We start from the raw sequence: 20,962 nt of genomic DNA, 5'->3' as shown, positions 1-20,962 counted from the left end.
ATTTTTTTTTTTAAAGATTTTTTTTGACGTGGACCACTTTTTTACAAGTCTTTAGTGAATCTGTTACAATATTGCTTCTGTTTTATGTTTTGGTTTTTTGGCCATGAGGCACGTGGGATCCTAGCTCCCCGACCAGGGATCAAACACGCACCCCCTACATTGGAAGGTGAAGTTCTAATCACTGGACCGCCAGGGAAGTCCCCCATCCCATTCAAATTTTACTATCTAAACACTCATTTTTGGCAAGAGACTTTGCTTGTATCTCCACAGTTTAGAAACAGAATTTACAGAATCCTAATGACAGAGTCATTATTAAGTATTTGATTTATAGATGATGTGTTGTGCGAAAAGTAAAAATAATATATGCCAAGAGGCTTCTGGAAATAGATTTTTGTAGAGAATGTTCCTAATTTTGAGACAAAGAAATTTACTTATTGCTTTAATTCTAATGTAATCTAACAATGTATCTTAATAATGAGTGCCTCCCTGACAGACAAGAAGCCTAAAAGTCACACTTTGACCTCACCGCTAGGTAAAGTCAACAGACAAGACACCACTTTTCTTAGGCTGCCTTATTCTGCAGAGTACTCAAAGCAAAACATGCCAGCATTTCTAGTTTCCCATGGTTTCCAATTTAAATTTTTAAGTTGCTCATTAGGACTTACTTTAAAAACATACAAATAATTCATAAGCATCCCAAAGAAACATTTTTCTGTATATACTGCCTAGGGCAAAGTCTCTATTTACACAATAAAACTGCTACTTTAAATATATTCACAACAACATACTTAAATTAAAACCAAGCGATAGGATGTCATACCATATCACATGACCACATCACATGACTAATCGAAAAGATTTTGCTTACAACATCATTTTCCAAAGCCTCCAGTTCCTCACTGGTAGTGAGTTCACCTGCATCCCAGGGCTCCAGGTCCTTCTCTTTGTGTTCACCATTCACTTTAGCACTGATAGCAGAGTCAGTAAAAGCATCTGCAAAGGATGGTTTTGGTTGAAAGATCATACAACCAGACAATGGGCTATGTGAATACATACATGGATTTATCAACAGAGATGTATGCTAAATGATAATTATGAAAAGTGAATTTCTGATACAGAAAGAATAGCATTCATTAACAGTATGCTTTCAGATGTGTAATGCTTCTAATACTATAACCTTCAAAAAACTTAATTCAGTAAATGGCATCACAGATGATTATTGGTGAAGGTGTGTTTTACCCATATAATTTTAAGCCACATGAAATGTTATAATGTATTCACACAAGTCATAAATTGTATTAAAAATAATTGCTTTGTGTTTCAGAATTCATCCAGAAATTTTCTATCAATCCATCTAAAACAAGATCTCTTTTGTTTAACAGACCCAGTAATTAGATATGCCCTCAGAGCTCCTTCAGCCAAACGTATGTTGATCTTTTAACTTTCCAAATCCACATCTACATGCAGGGGTCAGTATCCTAACATACTGTTGCCATTAAGTAACTAAAGCCATTCGAAGTGACCCACCCCCACACAGAACCCATATTTCCCTAGAGCCACTCCAATACAAAGCTCAGGCCCCACAGTGTTATCTGTCCCCAGAAGGTTCAGGTGGCAGGCCTACCTGGACTTCCTGTCAATACTTTCTCACCTAATGTATCCTCTCCTCCTCTGCTAATGTTACTGAGGAGCACTAGCTTGTGAGAGCAGAATGGCATTAGTATGCTCACCTGACAGGAACTATCTATATCATAGCTGCTGTCCAGAAAAGAAAATCTCTAGTTGGAAGTTAGGACCCAGCTAAATAAAAGTCTACTTGGGCAATGACAGTGTTAGGAAATGCTTTGGAGATACCAGCTTACATTTAGATGTCTGGACCTATAAGGTATCACCTAGCACAGGGCTGCGGCGTTAATACTTCTGCTGATCTGGCTCTGCTAGAGAGTACTGGCTCCCAGTCACCATACCCTCACCCTTACTTCAAGCTGCCATCAAGGAGGAGGAGGAAGGGAAAAAATCAACACCTGTGTCTCCTTCAAAAGAGATAATTCCAGATGGATTTTTGATTTGGTACTCTTTCTATAACTGTCACTGGCTCCCCAGTGGGCAAGGTGATGGTGAAATAAGAAACTTGAGCCAGCAAATTTAGGCATGGCACTATAATAAGCCTAGCTAGCTCTTACCTCCTCTCATCTCAAACTACAGGTGGGTAAGCGGATGTGGGTGTGTATTCATGCACACTAGGGAATAAAAGCATAACTGCACCTATGGGCTTAGCTGCCAGCTCCATCAGGCAGCATGGCTCCCGTTGCTAGCAATTATATAAGAGCCAAGAGCGTACCAAGGGGGATCCCCAAAGCAGCATGCCTCAGCTGGGAGTGGGATTAGCATTCACTGGAAGATGACTGCATTTTGGAAAAGCTAAGAGGTTCTCACCACTGATGTTATCTTCATAATGCCATCTTCAGCTGTAAGCCACTGATGGTCCTAAAAACTTGGCTTTATATGACACTTGCCTGAGTAAAGTTCTACTCTACATCATCTTAAAGTTACAGAAATTCTTGGTAAAACTGATTTTGCCATATGTATTTTCAAGAATGTGAAATGCTCCAAGAAAAACATCAAATAATGACTTACATTAGGTGGCTGAAATTCCCTACTTTAATTCTCACAAAATTAGAACAGAAAACTAGACCACAGAAAAATTACAAACCAGTCATGTTATCTTCTACAACAGGGGTCCTCAACCCCAGGGCCATGAACCGGTACTGGAACCAGGCTGCACAGCAGGAGGTGAGCGGCAGGCGAGCAAGAGAAGCTTCATGTGCATTTACAGCCACTCCGCATCACTCCCACTACCGCCTGAGCTCCGCCTCCTGTCAGATCAGCGGCAGCATTAGGTTCTCATAGGAGCACGAACCCTACTGTGAACTGCGCGTGCGAGGGATCTCGGTTGTATGCTCCTTATGAGAATCTAATGCTTGATGATCTGAGGTGGAGCTGAGGCAGTGAGATGATAGCACTGGGGAGCAGCTGCAAATACAGATTATCATTAGCAGAGAGGTTTGACTGCACAGAGACCATAAGTGCTTGCAGACTCATATCAATACCCTGTCAGTGAGTGGCAAGTGACAATTAAGCTGCATCCGGTGGCAGGCTTTATAGGGGCAAGTGAGATGATGTACTTCAATTGTACAGCTGTATCTGGTGGCAGGCTTTAAGTCAGAATCCGACACTTATTTTAGTCCGTGCGTGACCCGCCCATTATTTTAATTACCACTTCCGTCTGCGCCTCTTTCCCGCACTGTGCACTTGTCTCAGTCACAGTTTTGGTAAGCCCACAAGCTAACCCTAGCCAAAATGAGTAGAAAACAAACATCACTGGAGAGCTTCTTTGAAAAGGGGGAAAGACCCAATGATGAGACAGCAGAAGACTCTGAGACTGCCAACAAAAAGAAAGTTGCACTGAAAAGAAAATACCAAGAGTCCTACTTAAATTACGGGTTCATTGCAACAGGTGATTCACATTCTCCAAGCCCACTTGTATAATATGTGGTGACCAGCTATCCAACGAAGCCATGAAACCTTCAAAACTGCTTTGCCACATGGAGACCAAGCGCCCTGCATTAAAAGACAAGCCTTTGGAGTTTTTCAAAAGAAAAAAAAACGTGAACACGAAGAACAGAAGCAATTACTGAAGGCCACCACTTCATCAAATGTGTCTGCACTGAGAGCATCATTCTTAGCGGCAAACCGCATTGCTAAAGCTAAGAAGCCCTTTACTACTGGTGAAGAGTTGATCCTGCCTGCTGCTAAGGACATTTGTCGTGAACTTTTAGGAGAGGCTGCAGTTCAAAACGTGGCACATGTTCCTCTTTCGGCTAGCACTATAACTAGATGAATTGATGAAATAGTAGAGGATGTTGAGGCACAATTGTTAGAGAGGATTAATGAGTCGCCGTGGTACACAATCCAGGTTGACGAGTCTACCGATGTTGACAAGGCAACAACGCTTGTTTTTGTGCGATATAATTTTCAGGAGGATGTGCGTGGCGATATGTTATGTGCACTTTTGTTGCCAACCAACACCACAGCTGCAGAACTATTCAAGTCTTTGAATGATTACACATCAGGAAAACTCCACTGGTCATTCTGTGTCGGTATATGCACAGACGGAGCGACTGCCATGACTGGACGGTTTTCTGGTTTCACTAGTCGGATCAAAGAGGTTTCTTCTGAATGTGAGTCTATACACTGTGTGTCATCCATAAAGAAATGCTGGCTAGCCAAAAAATGTCACCTGAACTTAACATTTTGCAGGATGTGATTAAAATGATCAACCACATTAAAGTACATGCCCTTAACTCACGTCTGTTCACGCAGCTCTGTGAGGAGATGGACGCAGAGCACACACGTCTTCTCTTATACGCAGAAGTGAGATGGCTTTCTAAAGGTAGATCACTGGCCAGAGTTTTTGAGTTATGAGAGCCGTTCCAGAGATTTCTTTTAGAAAAACAGTCACCACTGGCAGCACATTTCAGTGACACAGAATGGGTCGCAAAACTTGCTTACTTGTGTGGCATATTCAACCTGCTCAACAAACTCAATCTGTCACTTGAAGGGAGAATAACTGTGTTCAAGTCGGCAGATAAAGTGGCTGCATTCAAAGCTGAATTGGAATTATGGGGGCAACAAGTGAACACTGGGATTTTTGACATGTTTCAAACATTAGCAGAGATTTTGAAAGAAACTGAGCCAGGGTCTTCTTTCTCCTAGCTGGTGCATGATCACCTATCTCAGCTTTCAAAAGAGTTTGAGCATTACTTCCCAAACACAAAAGACCCCCGAACTGGGAAGGAATGGATCCACGACCCATTTGTAAATAAACGACATGAATCAACTTTGTTCATGCTAGAAGAGGATCAACTGCTTGAGATCGCAAATGACAATGGCCTTAAAAGTATGTTTGAGACAACTTCAAATCTCCATACGTTCTGGATTATTAAAGTCAAGGTGCAATATCCTGAGATTGCCACAAAAGCACTGAAAAGCCTGCTTCCATTTCCAACATCCTATCTTTGTGAAGCGGGATTTTCTGCAGTGACAGCAACCAAAACGAGATCACAGAGTAGACTGGACATAAGCAACACACTTCGGGTGTCACTGTCTCCCATCACCCCCAGATGGGACCATCTAGTTGCAGGAAAACAAGCTCAGGGCTCCCAATGATTCTGCATTATGGTGAGTTGTATAATTATTTCATAATATATTACAATGTAATAATAATAGAAATAACATGCACAATAAATGTAATGCGTTCGAATCATCCCAAAACCATCCCCCACCCACCCCTGGAAAAATCGTCTTCCACGAAACTGGTCCCTGGTGCCAAAAAGGTTGGGGACCGCTGTTCTATAAGAAGTAGTGGGATTATTAATTCATATTTAAGATTCTGTTAATGTTTTAATCACACAAGTTTTTGAAAAGCATGTATTTAAATGAGTAAAGCATTTACTTAGATGGAAACCCAACATTAAATATTTTTTTTATTCAAGAAATTAAAACCCAGAACAATAGAAGATTTTTTTTAACAGATCACATAAATGGACTTTTATCATTGTAGGGTACGTGTGTTATGTCAAAGTATTTAGGAAAGACTAGGGACTGAGCCAAGCTGTCCTCAAATTGAAAAACTGAAATATACACTAAAAATAGCTTAAATATATTTCTATCAGTATTATTTTAAACAAAATCAAAAAGAATCCCAAACAGGGAGCCAATGTGAAAAAGCAAGCATTTAAAACTTCACTGAACCATGCTATACTCTGCTAATTACAACTTAGGTGGTATTAAGAGGCCATTATTAAACAACCTAATTTTTTTAATGCTACATTTTCATCTTAAACCTTCTGTTTACAATACCAACCTTATAAAGGAATTAACTGTTCACAGGTTGTTACTTAGCATCACATTTTCCTTTCAGGGCAGAAAAGCAGGGGAGGGAAAACACAAAAGTATGTATCTGTTAGTAAGGAATGATATTCCTTAATTTAAAAATTTCCCCCAAAGAAAGTCCCTTTTTAAACATGAGCAAATGACTGCTGGTGGGAATGTAAACTGATACAGCCACTATGGAGAACAGTATGGAGGTTCCTTAAAAAACTAAAAATAGAACTACCATGTGACCCAGCAATCCCACTACTGGGCATATACCCTGAGAAAACCATAATTCAAAAAGAGTCATGTACCACAATGTTCACTGCAGCTCTATTTACCACAACCAGGACATGGAAGCAACCTAAGTGTCCATCGACAGATGAATGGATAAAGAAGATGTGGCACATATATACGATGGAATATTACTCAGCCATAAAAAGAAACGAAATTGAGTTATCTGTAGTGAGGTGGATGGACCTAGAGACTGTCATACAGAGTGAAGTAAGTCAGAAAGAGAAAAGCAAATACCATATGCTAACACATATATATGGAATCTAAAAAAGAAAAAAAAAAAGGTTCTGAAGAACCTAAGGGCAGGACAGGAATAAAGACGCAGTCATACAGAATGGACCTGAGGACACGGGGAGGGGGAAGGGTAAGCCGGGACAAAGTGAGAGAGTGGCATGGACATATATACACTACCAAATGTAAGATAGCTAGCTAGTGGGAAGCACCTGCATAGCACAGGGAGATCAGCTTGGTGCTTTGTGTCCACCTAGAGGGGTGGGATAGGGAGGGTGGGAGGGAGACGCAAGAGGGAGGAGATATAGGGATATATGTATAGCTGATGCACTTTGTTATACAGCAGAAACTAACACACCATTGTAAAACAATTATACTCCAATAAAGATTTTTTAAAAAAGAGCTTCAGAAGAATCTACCATCATTAGTAAATGTAGTGCTTTGATTCAAGTCTGCTCACAAGAATAAATCAAAGTTAACTGTGAAAAACATGAGGCAGATTTGAAAGCGATGAAACAATAATGCACATGTCATAAAAAATATGCAAAGTTGAAATAAATACCCCCCAAAAAATAAATAAATAAAGATAAGCAAACGGTTTAGGGAAAGACGTGCATAAGATGTGCAGAAGTAGAGAATCAGCAAAATGAGGCTAAAGTGTCAAGATGGCAGGGAAAAGCCTGCTCCTAAATACTGTATTTCAGGTCAACATAGTATCATTAGTTAGAAGGAAGTGAGACCTGGATATTCCATTCTACACTATTACCAGTATCTACTACTGTAAATCCTCAATATGTTATTTTATTAACAGCCATGTTTGGATTTTTGAAAAATCATTGTTGGTATTAAATAGTAAAATGTTATTGCCAGGATTTCTGCAAAATTCAGAAAATCAACTGGCTATAATCTAATTGCAATTGTGTGAATTTGTGTGCAGATTTTCCAATGCCATAAAGTCAGAATATATTAATTAATTTTCCATTATCCTCTATGATAAGAAGCAAAAGCATTATAAAAGCAAGAAGCAAGAATACAATGTGACTGGCAGAAAAACGTTACCTGTTTCTGAAGGAACTACAAGCACAGAAAGAAAAAAACAATAAAATGATCAGATAATAAAATATAACGAAGATGTGCTTCATTCCCTGCCTTATGACATCCAATTTAGGGAAAGGGGGAGACAGAGGGAAAGGGCATAATATTGTCCCCTGCCTCTAAACCTTCCCTTCCTTCTGATTCAGGGCAGAAACCCAGTCGTTCTGAGTCAGTGCTGCCACCTGGTGGTAGTCAGGAAGAAATGTCTCAACCAATGCGCAGCCTCTCTCTTAGGCATTCCTCAGCCCCATACCCAGGAAATAAATGTTCTCTGCTCAACTTTTCCTCTTCTATCAATATATCCTCAGTCAATTAGGACTCTGAAAAATCGAAGTTGTCTGAGATTTTTTTTAAATGGCCAGAATAGTGGTGAAAAAAGTAATGTGCTAGTGACATGCTTTAAGTTAATAAAAATAAATTTAAAATTAAAACTACAAAATGACATAAAAGTGAATGAAATTAAAAAATCATTATCAGACTTGACATCAGAAGCCCTCAAATGTACTTTCAGAAAAGTCTTCACCAAAATCCTCAGCTACCCATTTCACCTCTCAATTAAACTTTTTCTCAAACACTGAAATTCCAGATAAATAAAAAAACTTCGGCTTCCCTGGTGGCGCAGTGGTTGAGAATCCGCCTGCCAATGCAGGGGACACGGGTTCGAGCCCTGGTCTGGGAAGATCCCACATGCCGCGGAGCAACTAGGCCCGTGAGCCACAATTACTGAGCCTGTGCGTCTGGAGCCTGTGCTCCACAACAAGAGAGGCCGCGATAATGAGAGGCCCGCGCACCGCGATGAGGAGTGGCCCCCACTTGCCACAACTAGAGAAAGTCCTCGCACAGAAACGAAGACCCAACACAGCCAAAAATAAATAAATAAATAAATAAATAAATAAATAAATAAATAAATAAATAAAATTAAAAAAAAAACTTATTTCAATGATACTGTTCTGTTTTGATCAATTATTAATACTGTGACATTTTTCAACAATTAAAAAAAATATTTTCTCGGGCTTCCCTAGTGGTGCAGTGGTTGGGAATCTGCCTGCCAATGCAGGGGACACGGGTTCAAGCCCTGGTCTGGGAAGATCCCACATGCCGCGGAGCAACTAGGCCGGTGAGCCACAACTACTGAGCCTGCGCGTCTGGAGCCCGCGCTCCGCAACAAGAGAGGTCGCGATAGTGAGAGGCCCGCGCTCCGCGATGAAGAGTGGCCCCTGCTTGCCGCAACTAGAGAAAGCCCTCGTACAGAAATGAAGACCCAACACAGCCAAAAATAAATAAATAAATAAATAATTTTTTAAAAAATAAAAAAATATTTTCTCATCATGTACCATGAGTTTTAATATGGACCAATCTATACACAACAGAGCATCAGTTACAGTGGGTACCAACCTAGCAACTAAGAGGCCATTTTTAATTCAATTTTAGCATTGCTGAGTACTGATAATGTACGTGCTGGTCATTCAGTTTGGATGAGCTGGGGATTCATTTTTGACTGAGGCACAATCCCCGTCTTTTCCTGCAGAAGCTCCCAGCTAAGGGAGAATAATTACAGAGGCGGAGTAAATCTTTTAGAATCTAACGTGTAAAGTGCTAAAATATAATTTAGGGGGAAGTAAAAGGTGTTCTAATACAGACTAGAGTAGAGTTAAAAATAGTATTTTTCTGAATTGCACACAAGTCCATAGGATTCCCCCAGGGAAATGGAATTTGAGGCCAGAGGAGAGACTACCCTTTTTATTTTATACTTTTACGTTCTATGTAAGTTTTTACACTATGAATATATACTAAACCATGTATTTTATTATACAGATAATATTAAAGAACACAGTATTAAAGAATAGGATAAACAAATAAGATGGGAATAATGAACACAGTAAGGGCCCAGGGTGTGCGGAACGGAACAACAAAAGCAAAGGGACAAGTGGAGGTGTTGTCCTCAGGCAAGAGAGAGAAAAAAAAGAGAAAACTGCAGGGAAATGGGGCACAGGGAGCCTCTAGATTAAGGATTCTTAACCTTTTTCTTTGATCTATGGACCCCTTCAGCATTTGCAGGAAGCCTATGGATTTAAATGCAAAAAATACACAGAAAATCAAAGGAGAGCTTCCCTGGTGGTGCAGTGGTGAAGAATCTGCCTGCCGATGCAGGGGACATGGGTTCGAGCCCTGGTCTGGGAAGATCCCACATGCCACGGAGCAACTAAGCCCGTGCACCACAACTACTGAGCCTGCGCTTTAGAGCCCATGAGCCACAACTACTGAGCCCCATGCACCACAATTACTGAAGCCCGAGCGCCCTAGAGCCCACATGCCGTAACCACTGAGCCCACGTGCTGCAACTACTGAAGCCCACACTCCTAGAGCCCACGCTCCACAATGAGAAGCCACTGTAATGAGAAGCCCGCTCACTGCAACTAGAGAAAGCATGTGTGCAGCAATGAAGACCCAACGCAGCCAAAAATAAATAATAAAAAAATAAAAATTTTAAAATTAAAAACAAAACAAAACAAAACAAAAAAACCCAACCAAATCTAGGGACTTCCCTGGTGGTGCAGTGATTAAGATTCTGCAATCCCAAAGCAGGGGGCCCAGGTTCGATCCCTGGTCAGGGAACTAGATCCCACATGCATGCTGCAACTAAAAGTTTGCATGCCACAACTAAGAAGCCCGCCTGCCGCAACTAAGACCCAGCGCAACCAAATTAATTAATTAATTAATTTAAAAAATCCAAATCTATACAAGTGATATGAAATTAACTGAATTCTATAGGCATGGAAGTCACAGATACTGCTAACACTAGTGGTTTGTTGTCTGCATTAATAACGGAAAGAAACGCTCCATTTCAATCAAAGATTAATGAAAATAAAGATGTGATATTTTTTCCCACCCAAGTTCATCAATGCCCTGAGTCTTATCCATGAACCATTTGGAAATCCATGGATCCAGGTTAAGAACACTGGCTATGTGTTCTATAAAGCAGGAAGAAAGAGCATTCTGCTGTGGATATAGGAAACGAGGTAAACAGAGTAAGGAACTGGAGGCGGTAGTCATTAATTAGGGTTGCAGAAACAGGTTAGAAAAGGGTCTGCTGAGCTGAAGCTCCAGCCAAGAGCTAGAAACCCTACATTCCTAACTAACAAGCACCACAATGGTATTTTCCCCAGCCACACTCCTTTACTTAGCTGAAGGAGTAGACAGAGAGGAGTTTAAAAATGGAAGGCCAGGGAAGGGTCAGAGAGCCCTGTGAGAGGTAACAAGAAAAGGAGTAGAAGAGTAAAGGTCAAGGTGGTTATGGTCAGAGTAGACCTTGGAGGGCATTCTGGAAGAGAAGCAGTTACAAGTGATGACAAAGTCATGAAAGCAGGCTGCTAAAATAAGATGGAAATGAATGATATTGAAGTAACAGAGCTAAATTTCTGCAGGAATAGTGTTCTGTTCCAAATGATCAACTTGAAAATAAAATTTTGCAGAATCTACCATTTGCAAACTAACATTTGAAGATATAAGAAGGGTCTTAGCCACAAAACTATGGGAAACTTAAATACATTCCAAATGTATATACCCCTCTGTTCTAAATACCAAGAAGTTATAATTATATTACAAAATGAATCAGACAATAGCTCTTGCCTATTAAAAAATGCAGAAGTGGATAATGTTCATTTTGAACAACCACAACTGTTTTCTAATCATAATTCTGGGCCTGTTAAGCAGAACTATTTAATATTTAAAATGTTGGAAGTGGTTTGTTTGATACACCATATGATGACAGTTACGTAACCACAAAATTCAGGTCTTTGAGGTTAGATCCACAAAAGTCAGTTTTTTCTTCAACTTTAAGCTTTAAAGGAGAAAATGAATCAGGAAGAACTAGTATAAAGTGTTGAAAAACAAAACATAGGTCATCCTGACTTCACACATGATAAGGTCAGGACAGAAAATTAGGATTCATCTCTGTAGCACATGTCCCCTACGAACAGGCAACAAAGCCTCCCCTGCTCATAATCTCTTCTTGTCCCAGCAGCTAGAATTCGTGACCAAACACCTGTCTTTAAAAGTCTCCTGGGGGAATTCCCTGGCAGTCCAGTGGTTAGGATGCTGCACTTCCACTGCCAAGGGCATTGGTTCAATCCCTGGTCGGGGAACTAAGATCCTGCAAGCCACAGGGCACAACCAAAAAAATTAAATTTAATTAAAAAAAAAAAGGCTTTTGTGCAAATAAAATAAAAGCCAATAATGGCAAAACCATGACTTTCTAGTAGATGGAGATGTTACAATAAAGAACACACTGGTGAGCAAATCCATGCAACACCTAACAACATTCCACAGAACAGGAGAGACCAACACGACAAAATTAAGAACAATAGGCCAACCACCTGCACCCCGCATTTTACTCAAAATTTTCAATAATTTTAAAAATAATTTCTTATCTTACTAGAAAAGAATGTCATTTTTCCAAACAGAGAACTACCTAATCATATCTTTGCCTCTAGGGTACTTTAACAAGGAAAATGAGTTTTGTGACCCATAAGTAGAAAGGGGTTTATTTCTACCCTGGTTAGCACTAAAATAAAATAAGCTAATCTCTAAGGTGTGGTATCTTTTACTCATGTGATTTCAAACTGAACCGAAGTAAAGTTGATTTCATACTGTTCTTCACAAATGAATACATTGTGTCCTTTGACATAAATTCAAGTATGTATGCATTTCTAACATACACAGCAACTAAGGCAAATTAATTACTTTAAAAGACCTTCAAAATAGCCCACATGCATGTTCTAATACTTCACTCCCTTAAAAATAGCCCACATGCATGTTCTAATACTTCACTCCCTTACCTGTGCTTCTGACTTTTCTCACTTGTACCAGAATCATTTGGGCCTTGTTTTCAAAGTTAGCACCTGGAATTTTGTTTTCTGTATTTCAAAAGGGTATTAAAATGCCTACTAGAAGCAACCTTTTGTCAGAAAAAATATACTCTGGATATGTCATGTTGTAGGAAAGCTGCTTTTAGTCTGGCTAGGAGTAACTGCTTTCTTGAGTTTCCTGGAAATGAGTGGTAATTACCAGTTGTCTATGGCAATGTCTATGTAAGAAAGAAAAAAAACAAACACCAAAAACTACTAGTTTTTCCCTGGCTTGGGTGTAGTGTGTGTAAAGACCTATAAAACTTTAAAAATATCAATTGAAAGAATCAGTATACATTGAGTACCTACTACATATCTGTAAGGCATTATGCTAGATACCACAGGGTATACACATCCCTAGGTTCTATAAACATGATGTCTGAACTCCAGAAAATTATAATGCATTGGGAGAGACAAAATAACACTCACAAAAAGATATACACTGCTTTGTAAAGCTGAATGTTCAGTACATGGGGTAAGACAACTGATTTTTCAACTGTGCTCCATGAAACCTGATTTCTTAAAGGTACCTGAGCAGACAGAGCAAAAGCTGATAAATAAGGTTCTAGGATAATTCCCAATCCCCTCCCCCACCACTGCCTTATAAGTGGGATTCAGCATGAGATTTCCTTGGGGGTAGGGGGGAACAAACTATTCTGTGCTGAAAATAAAATGTAGTAAAGCTCAGAAGCCATTGTTATAGGCAATCAAAACAGACCACAGTGAGCTGGGAAGGTCAGGGAAGACTAAAGAGGAAAGGAGATTTGAGCTTGGTCTTGAAAAAGTATCTAAAATTCTAGTTAGGAAGGAAGATATTCAGAGTGGAGAATAAATCCAGCAGTAAGATAACCAAGCTCAAAAATGGAGAGAAGAATATCTAGCATGCAGAAAACGCCACCTTAGGTCAAGAAGTGGATTAATACTGGGGAATAATGAGAGATGAGGTTGAAAAAGAGAAGTTCCACTGGGGAGGGCCCTGAATGCCAAGGTATGGCATCCCAACTTTATTCTGTAAGCCACAGTGGTCACTGTAGATTTTTTAACAAGGGATGAGATGTCTGACAACAAAACAATATAGCCTAGAGCAATAGTTATTTTGACTGTGATCATCACAGAAAGTTTCTGAGTCCTGAAACTCAAAGTAAATTTACCATTCAAGGAAGAAATGAGAGCCTTAGCAAGAGAACTGAGATGGAGACTACTGGAACAGCTGAAGTAGACAAGAGAGCTCAAGGATGTCAGCTTCCAAAGTGCAAATACAGGAGAGGAAAAGCAGCAATAATGAGCTCTAAGAAACACAGTACGCCACGTGAAGAAGTTCTTTCCTGAGCAATAAGCAGCTCCAAGGAAAAGTACAGTGTATCATGTTAAGAGTCTCTTATTTTCAGTCCAAACATCACTCCTTGTGTTAAAAATAAATTAATTAAAAATTTAAAGAGAGACTCTATGGTTTTCTAGTTAGAATCAAACCAAACCACCCAAATCATTTTCTTTTGTTCTTTTCTGAGATCTGACCCAGGCACCCCTTTGACCAAAGTCTGGAAAGAATCAACTGATGTGGAAAAGCAAATACCTAAGTTCTGTTTTGTTAAAAATACAATTTGCAAATTAATTTGTGTTTCTGTTCCTCTGATGGAAACCAACAGAAAAGCCTAGAATATGACTAAACAACAGGACAGACATCTCGATCGGTGCACCATTCAGAAAGTGCAAAGGATACAGGGCTTCCACAATAACAACCATACAAATGCTTTTGATGTTACAATATACTTTATCACAAGTTTGAATAAAGTAACTGGACCCAGAAGCTCTATTTAGGCAGCGCCAATCTGCACCAGAATGCATCAATAATGAAGAAACCTGATATTCTTCCTATACAAAACGAACTACAAAATTTTATAGTACTATGATAAAATGAGATAAAAAAAATATTCCTGAGAGAAAAATATATCCTACTTAAATATTAAAAAGCAGTAGTTCTGGGGACTTCCCTGGCGGTCCAGTGGTTAAGACTCTGCACTTCCACTGTAGGGGGCAAGGGTTCGATCCCTGGTCCGGGAACTAACATTCCACATGCACGCATGTGGCGCAGCATGGCCAAAAGTAAATAAATAAATATGCAATAGTTGTTATTTCCCCTACTAATAAACTGTGTTTGTGAGATGTACAAATTGGATTCCCTAGTTAAAACTTCAGATAAAACATTTTTAAGATAAAATATTTCACCTTAGTTTTACTAGGCCCTTTATGTAACATAAAGGCACTGTAATTAGTAATTTAACATTTGAAAAGCAATTTTCTTAAAACCTTAAATTGGCTAAATTAAAAGTTGAGCTGAAATTGTTCAGAAATTTTGTCACTTAAAATGCTGCTGGGGGGAGGAGTCAAGATGGTGGTGTGGGAAGACGTGGACTTAGCATCTCCCTACAACTAGGGCGCCTGCCGGCTGCTGGTGGGGAACTCTGACCCCCAAGGAGACAGGAGGAACCCCTGAGTGAACCAGTAGGACGTAGGGGGACCAAGGGGAGAGAAGTGGAGGCCAAACAAGATCAGTGCCCCTGAGGCCAGGGAGATCAGGAGAGGCAGGTAGGAGGGGCTCTCCAGGAAGAGTGGGAAGGGAGCAGAGGGCGATCACCTGGCCCACTCGGGCAGCGGAGCCTGCTGAGCTCTCAAGCCGGTTCCCCTCGTCCAAAGCCCCATCCAGGCCACGTGGGTCCTGGAGGCACAGGAGGGAGGCCGGGGAGATCAGGAGTGGAAGGCAGGAGGGGCCATCCAGGGGGAGCAGGAGAAGGGCGGAGGGTGACTGCCCCGCCCACTGGGGGCAGGGGAACCTGCTGAGCTCCCAGGCCAGTCCCCTGCCCTCCAAGGCCCTCCCTTCCACCCCCATGCAGCCACACTGGTCCTGGGGACATAGGAGGGAGGCCCAAGAGATCAGGAGAGGCAGGCGGGAGGGGCCCTCCCTGACATCAGACCAGAGGAGCAGGTGAGAGGAGAGGAGGGCGTTTGCCCTGCCCACTCGAGCCCAGGAAGGCTGCTGGGCTCCCAGGTGAGGTCCCCTGCTCTGACATCAGGGGTGGGGGGCACGCCTGGGCCCCTTCTGTTCCTTGAGCCTAAGCCCCACCCCCCACAGGGCCTTTTCCAGCCCTGTGGGTCCTGAGCATTGGCCCCGCCCACCACCCAAACCTCGCCCTTGTTTAGGCCCTGCTCTCCATGGCCAAGGCCTTCCCCCAACCCTTTTTTTTTTTCCTTTTCCCTCATTCTCTTTTTTACTACTGCGGTACTGATGAACCTTCCGGTTGCTGATTCATCTATATTATTATTTTTACATTCTTTCTAACATATCTGTTAGTTTCCTAGTCTAATTTTATTTTTTACTTTGTTACTGTTCTCTTTTTAATTCTTCTCTTTTTTTTTTTTTTTTGCTGCCCCACACGGCTTGCAGGATCTTGATTCATGAGCCCGGGGTCAGGCAGAAGCTCCTGCGAAGGGAGCTCCGAGTCCGAACCACTGGACTAATAGAGAACCTCAGACCCCAGGGAATATTCATCAGAGTGAGGTCTCACAGAGTTCCTCATCTCAGCACCAAGACCCAGCTCTACCCAATAACCTACCCAGCTCTACCCAATAGTGGTGGAAGCCTCAGGCCAAACAACCAGTAAAACAGGAACACAATCCCACTCATTAAAAAAAAAAAAAAAAAAAAGAGTCGGCAAAAAAATACGTCACAGATGAAGAAGCAAGGTAAAAACCTACAAGACCAAATAAACAAAGAGGAAATAGGCAATCCACCTGAAAAAAATTCAGAGTAATGATAGTAAAGATGATCCAGAATCTCGAAAATACAACGGAAGCCCAAATTGAAAAAATACAAGAAATGTTTAACAAAGATCTAGAAGAACAAAAAACAAACAAACAGAGATGAACAACACAATAACTGAAATGAAAAATACACTAGAAGGAATCAGTAACAGAATAACGGAGGCAGAAGAACAAATAAGTGAGCTGGAACAAAATGACAGAAATAACTGCCAAGGAGCAGAATAAGGAAAGAAGAATGAAAAGAATTGAAGACAATCTCTGAGATCTCTGGGACAACACTAAACAGACCAACATTCAAATTATAGGCATCCCAGAAGAAGAGAACATAAAGGGTCTGAGAAAATATTTGAAGAGACTATAGTGGAAAACTTCCCTAACATGGGAAAGGAAATAGTCACCCAAGTCCAGGAAGCACAGAGAGTCCCATACAGGATAAACCCTAGGAAAAACACACCAGGACACATATTAATCAAGCAAAAATTAAATTCAAAGAAAAAATATTAAAAGCAGCAAGGGGAAACAAAAAATAATGTACAAAGGAATCCCCATAAGGTTATCAGCTGATTTTTCAGTGGATACTCTGCAGGCCAGAAGGGAGTGGCAAGATATACTTAAAGTGATGAAAGAGAAAAACCTACAACCAAGATTACTCTACCCAGCAAGGACCTCATTCAGATTCGATGGAGAAGTCAAAAGCTTTTCAGACAAACAAAAGCTAAGAGAATTCAGCACCACCAAACCAGCTTTACAACAAATGCTAAAGAAACTTCTCTAAGCAGGAAATGCCAAAAGAAGGAAAAGACCCATAAAAAACAAACCGAAAACAATTGAGAAAATGGTAATAGGAACATACATATCGAAAATAACATTGAATGTAAATGGATTAAATGGCCCAACCAAAAGACACAGACTGGCTGAATGGATACAAAAACAAGACCCATATATATGCTGTCTACAAGAGACCCACTTCAGACCTAGGGACACATACAGACTGAAAGTGAAGGGATGGAAAAAGATATTCCATGCAAATGGAAATCAAAAGAAAGCTGGAGTAGCAACACTCCTATCAGATAAAATAGACTTTAAAATAAAGACTGTTACAAGAGATAAGGAGGGACATTACATAATGATCAAGGTATCAATCCAAGAAGAAGATATAACAATTACAAATGTTTATGCACCCAACATAGGAACACCTCAATACGTAAGGCAAATGCTAACAACCATGGAAGAAGAAATCGACAGTAATACAATAATAGTAGGGGACTTTAACACCCCGCTTACACCAGTGGACAGATCATCCAAACAGAAAATAAATAAGGAAACACAAGCTTTAAATGACACAACAGGGCTTCCCTGGTGGCGCAGTGGTTGAGAATCTGCCTGCCAATGCAGGGGACACGGGTTCGAACCCTGGTCTGGGAAGATCCCACAGGCCGCGGAGCGGCTGGGCCCGTGAGCCATAATTACTGAGCCTGCGCGTCTGGAGCCTGTGCTCTGCAACAAGAGAGGCCGCGATAGTGAGAGGCCCGCGCACCGCGATGAAGAGTGGTCTCCGCTTGCCACAACTAGAGAAAGCCCTTGCACAGAAACGAAGACCCAACACAGCCATAAACAAATAAATAAAAATTTAAAAAAAATGACACAACAGATCAGATAGATCTAATTGATATTTATAGAACATTCCACCCAAAAGTGGCAGAATACACTTACTTCTCAAGCGCACACAGAACATTCTCTAGGATAGATCACATCTTGGGCCACAAATCAAGCCTCAGAAAATTTAAGAAAACTGAAATCGTATCAAGCTTCTTTTCTGACCACAACGCTATAGGACTGTAAATCAATTACAGAAAAAAAAACTGTAAAAAACACAAATACACGGAGGCTAAACAGTGCGCTACTAAATAACCAAGAGATCACTGAAGAAATCAAAGAAGAAATTAAAAAAATACATTGAAACAAATGACAATGAAAACACGACGACCCAAAACCTATGGGATGCAGCAAAAGCAGTTCTAAGAGGGAAGTTTACAGCAATTCAATCTCACCTCAAGAAACAAGAAAAATCTCAAATAAACAATCTAACCTAACCCTACACTTAAAAGAACTAGAGAAAGAAGAACAAAGAAAACCCAAATTCAGTAGAAGGGAAGAAATCATAAAGATCAGAGCAGAAATAAATGAAACAGAAATGAAGAAAACAACAGCAAAGATCAATAAAACTAAAAGCTGGTTCTTTGAGAAGATAAACAAAATTGATAAACCCTTAGCCAGACTCATCAAGAAAAAAAGGGAAAGGACGCAAATAAATAAATTTAGAAATGAAAAAGGAGAAATCACAACTGACACTGCAGAAGTACAAAGGACTACTACAAACAACTACATGCCAATAAAATGGACAAACATGAAGAAATGGACAAATTCTTGGAAAGGTACAATTTTCCAAGACTGAACCAGGAAGAATTAGAAAATATAAATAGACCTATCACAAGTAATGAAATTGAAACCGTAATTAAAAATCTTCCAACAAACAAAAGTCCAGGACCAGGTGGCTTCACAGGCGAATTCAATCAAACATTTAGAGAAGAGCTAACACAGATCCTTCTCAAACTCTTCCAAAAAACTGCAGAGGGAGAAACACTCCCAAATTCATTCTACAAAGCCACCATCACCCTGATACCAAAACCAGAAAAAAAAAATCACACAAAAAAGAAAATTACAGACCAGTATCACTGATGAACATAGATGCAAAAATCCTGAACAAAATACTAGCAAACAGAATCCAACAGCACTTTAAAAGGATCATACACCATGATCAAGTGGGATTTATCCCAGGGATGCAAGGATTCTTCAATATATGCAAATCAATCAATGTGATACACCACATTAATAAATTAAGGAATAAAAACCATATGATCATCTCAATAGATGCAGAAAAAGCTTGTGAACAAAATTCAACACCCATTTATGATAAAGACTCTCCAGAAAATGGGCATAGAGGGAACCTACCTCAACATAATAAAGACCATATATGACAAACCCACAGCAAGCACCATACTCAATGGTGAAAAACTGAAAGCATTTCCACTAGGATCAGGAACAAGACAAGGATGTCCACTCTTGTCACTCTTTTCTTTTTCTTTTTTAATTAATTAATTAATTAATTAATTTATTTTTGGCTGTGTTGGGTCTTCGTTGCTGCACGCGGGCTTTCTCTAGTTGCAGCAAGTGGGGGCTACTCTTCATTGCAGTGCACAGGCTTCCCTTGTTGTGGAGCACGGGCTCTAGGCACACGGGCTTCAGCAGTTGTGGCACGTGGGCTCAGTAGTGGTGGCTCGCAGGCTCTAGAGCACAGGCTCAGTAGTTGTGGTGCACGGGCTCAGTTGCTCCACAGCATGTAGGATCCTCCTGGACCAGGGCTCGAACCCGTGTCCCCTGCACTGGCAGGCGGATTCCCATCCACTGCGCCATCAGGGAAGTCCCTTGCCACTCTTATTCAACATAGTTTTGGAAGTCCCAGCCATGGCAATCAAGAGAAAAAGAAATAGAAGGAATACAAATTGGAAAAGAAGAAGTAAAACTGTCACTATTTGCTTATGACATGATACTATACATAGAAAATCCTAAAGGTGCCACCAGAAAACTACTAGAATTGATCACTGAATTTGGTAAGGTTGCAGGATACAAAATTAATGCACAGAAATCTCTGGCATTCCTATACACCAACAACGAAAAATCAGCAAGAGAAATTAAGGAAACACTCCCATTTACCACTCAACAAAAAGAATAAAATACCTAGGAATAAACCTGCCTAAGGAGGCCAAAGACTTGTACTCAGAAAACTATAAAACATTGATGAAAGAAGTCAAAGATGACATGAACAGATGGAGAAATATACCATGTTCTTGGATTGGAAGAAATCAATATTGCGAAAATGACTATACTGCCCAAAGCAATCTACAGATTCAATGCAATCCCTATCAAACTACCAATGGCATTCTTCACAGAATTAGAACAAAAGAATCTTACAATTCGTATGGAAACAAAAAAGACCCCAAATAGCCAAAGCAATCTTGAGGAAAAAAGAAGAATCAGGCTCCCTGACTTCAACTATACCACAAAGCTGCAGTAATCAAGACAGTATGGTACTGGCACAAAAAGAGAAATATACATCAATGGTACGGGATAGAATGCCCAGAGATAAACCCACGCACATATGGGCACCTAATTTATGACAAAGGAGGCAAGAACATACAATGGAGAAAAGACAGCCTCTTCAATAAGTGGTGCTGGGAAAACTGGACGGCTACATGTAAAAGAATGAAATTAGAACACTCCTTAACACCATACACAAAAATAAACTCCAAATGGATTAAAGACTTAAATGTAAGACCAGACACTATAAAACTTTTAGAGGAAAACATAGGAAAAACACTCTTTGACATAAACCACAGCAAGATCTTTTCTGACCCACCTCCTAGAATAACAGAAATAAAAACAAAAATAAACAAATGGGACTTAATTAAACTTAAAAGCTTTTGCACAGCAAAGGAAACACAAACAAGACCAAAAGACAACCCTCAGAATGGGAGAAAATATTTGCAAATGAAACAACAGACAAAGGATCAATCTCCAAAATATACAAACAGCTCAAGAGTTCAATATCAAAAAAACAAACA

The 20,962-nt window shown here is 40.3% G+C and overlaps 1 protein-coding gene across 13 annotated transcripts in view; it reads right to left on the bottom strand.

Annotated features, from left to right (window-relative positions):
- ATXN2 (ataxin 2) overlaps positions 1–20,962 on the bottom strand; it is a 135,871-nt gene that overhangs the window by 63,956 nt on the left and 50,953 nt on the right. For all 13 annotated transcript variants that reach the window (XR_009005102.1, XR_009005103.1, XR_009005104.1 and 10 more), the window contains exon 6: positions 869–993. Coding sequence is in view for 10 of the 13 variants with exons in the window: in XM_057527111.1 (XP_057383094.1) it covers positions 869–993 (125 nt within the window). In the remaining 3 variants the exon portion in view is untranslated. The remainder of the gene's footprint in view (positions 1–868; positions 994–20,962) is intronic.

This window comes from Balaenoptera acutorostrata, chromosome 13, assembly GCF_949987535.1.
Source record: "Balaenoptera acutorostrata chromosome 13, mBalAcu1.1, whole genome shotgun sequence".
Taxonomy (NCBI): domain Eukaryota; kingdom Metazoa; phylum Chordata; class Mammalia; order Artiodactyla; family Balaenopteridae; genus Balaenoptera; species Balaenoptera acutorostrata.
Note: the sequence above shows the minus strand (reverse complement) of the source record. Positions and strands in the feature narration are given on the sequence as shown.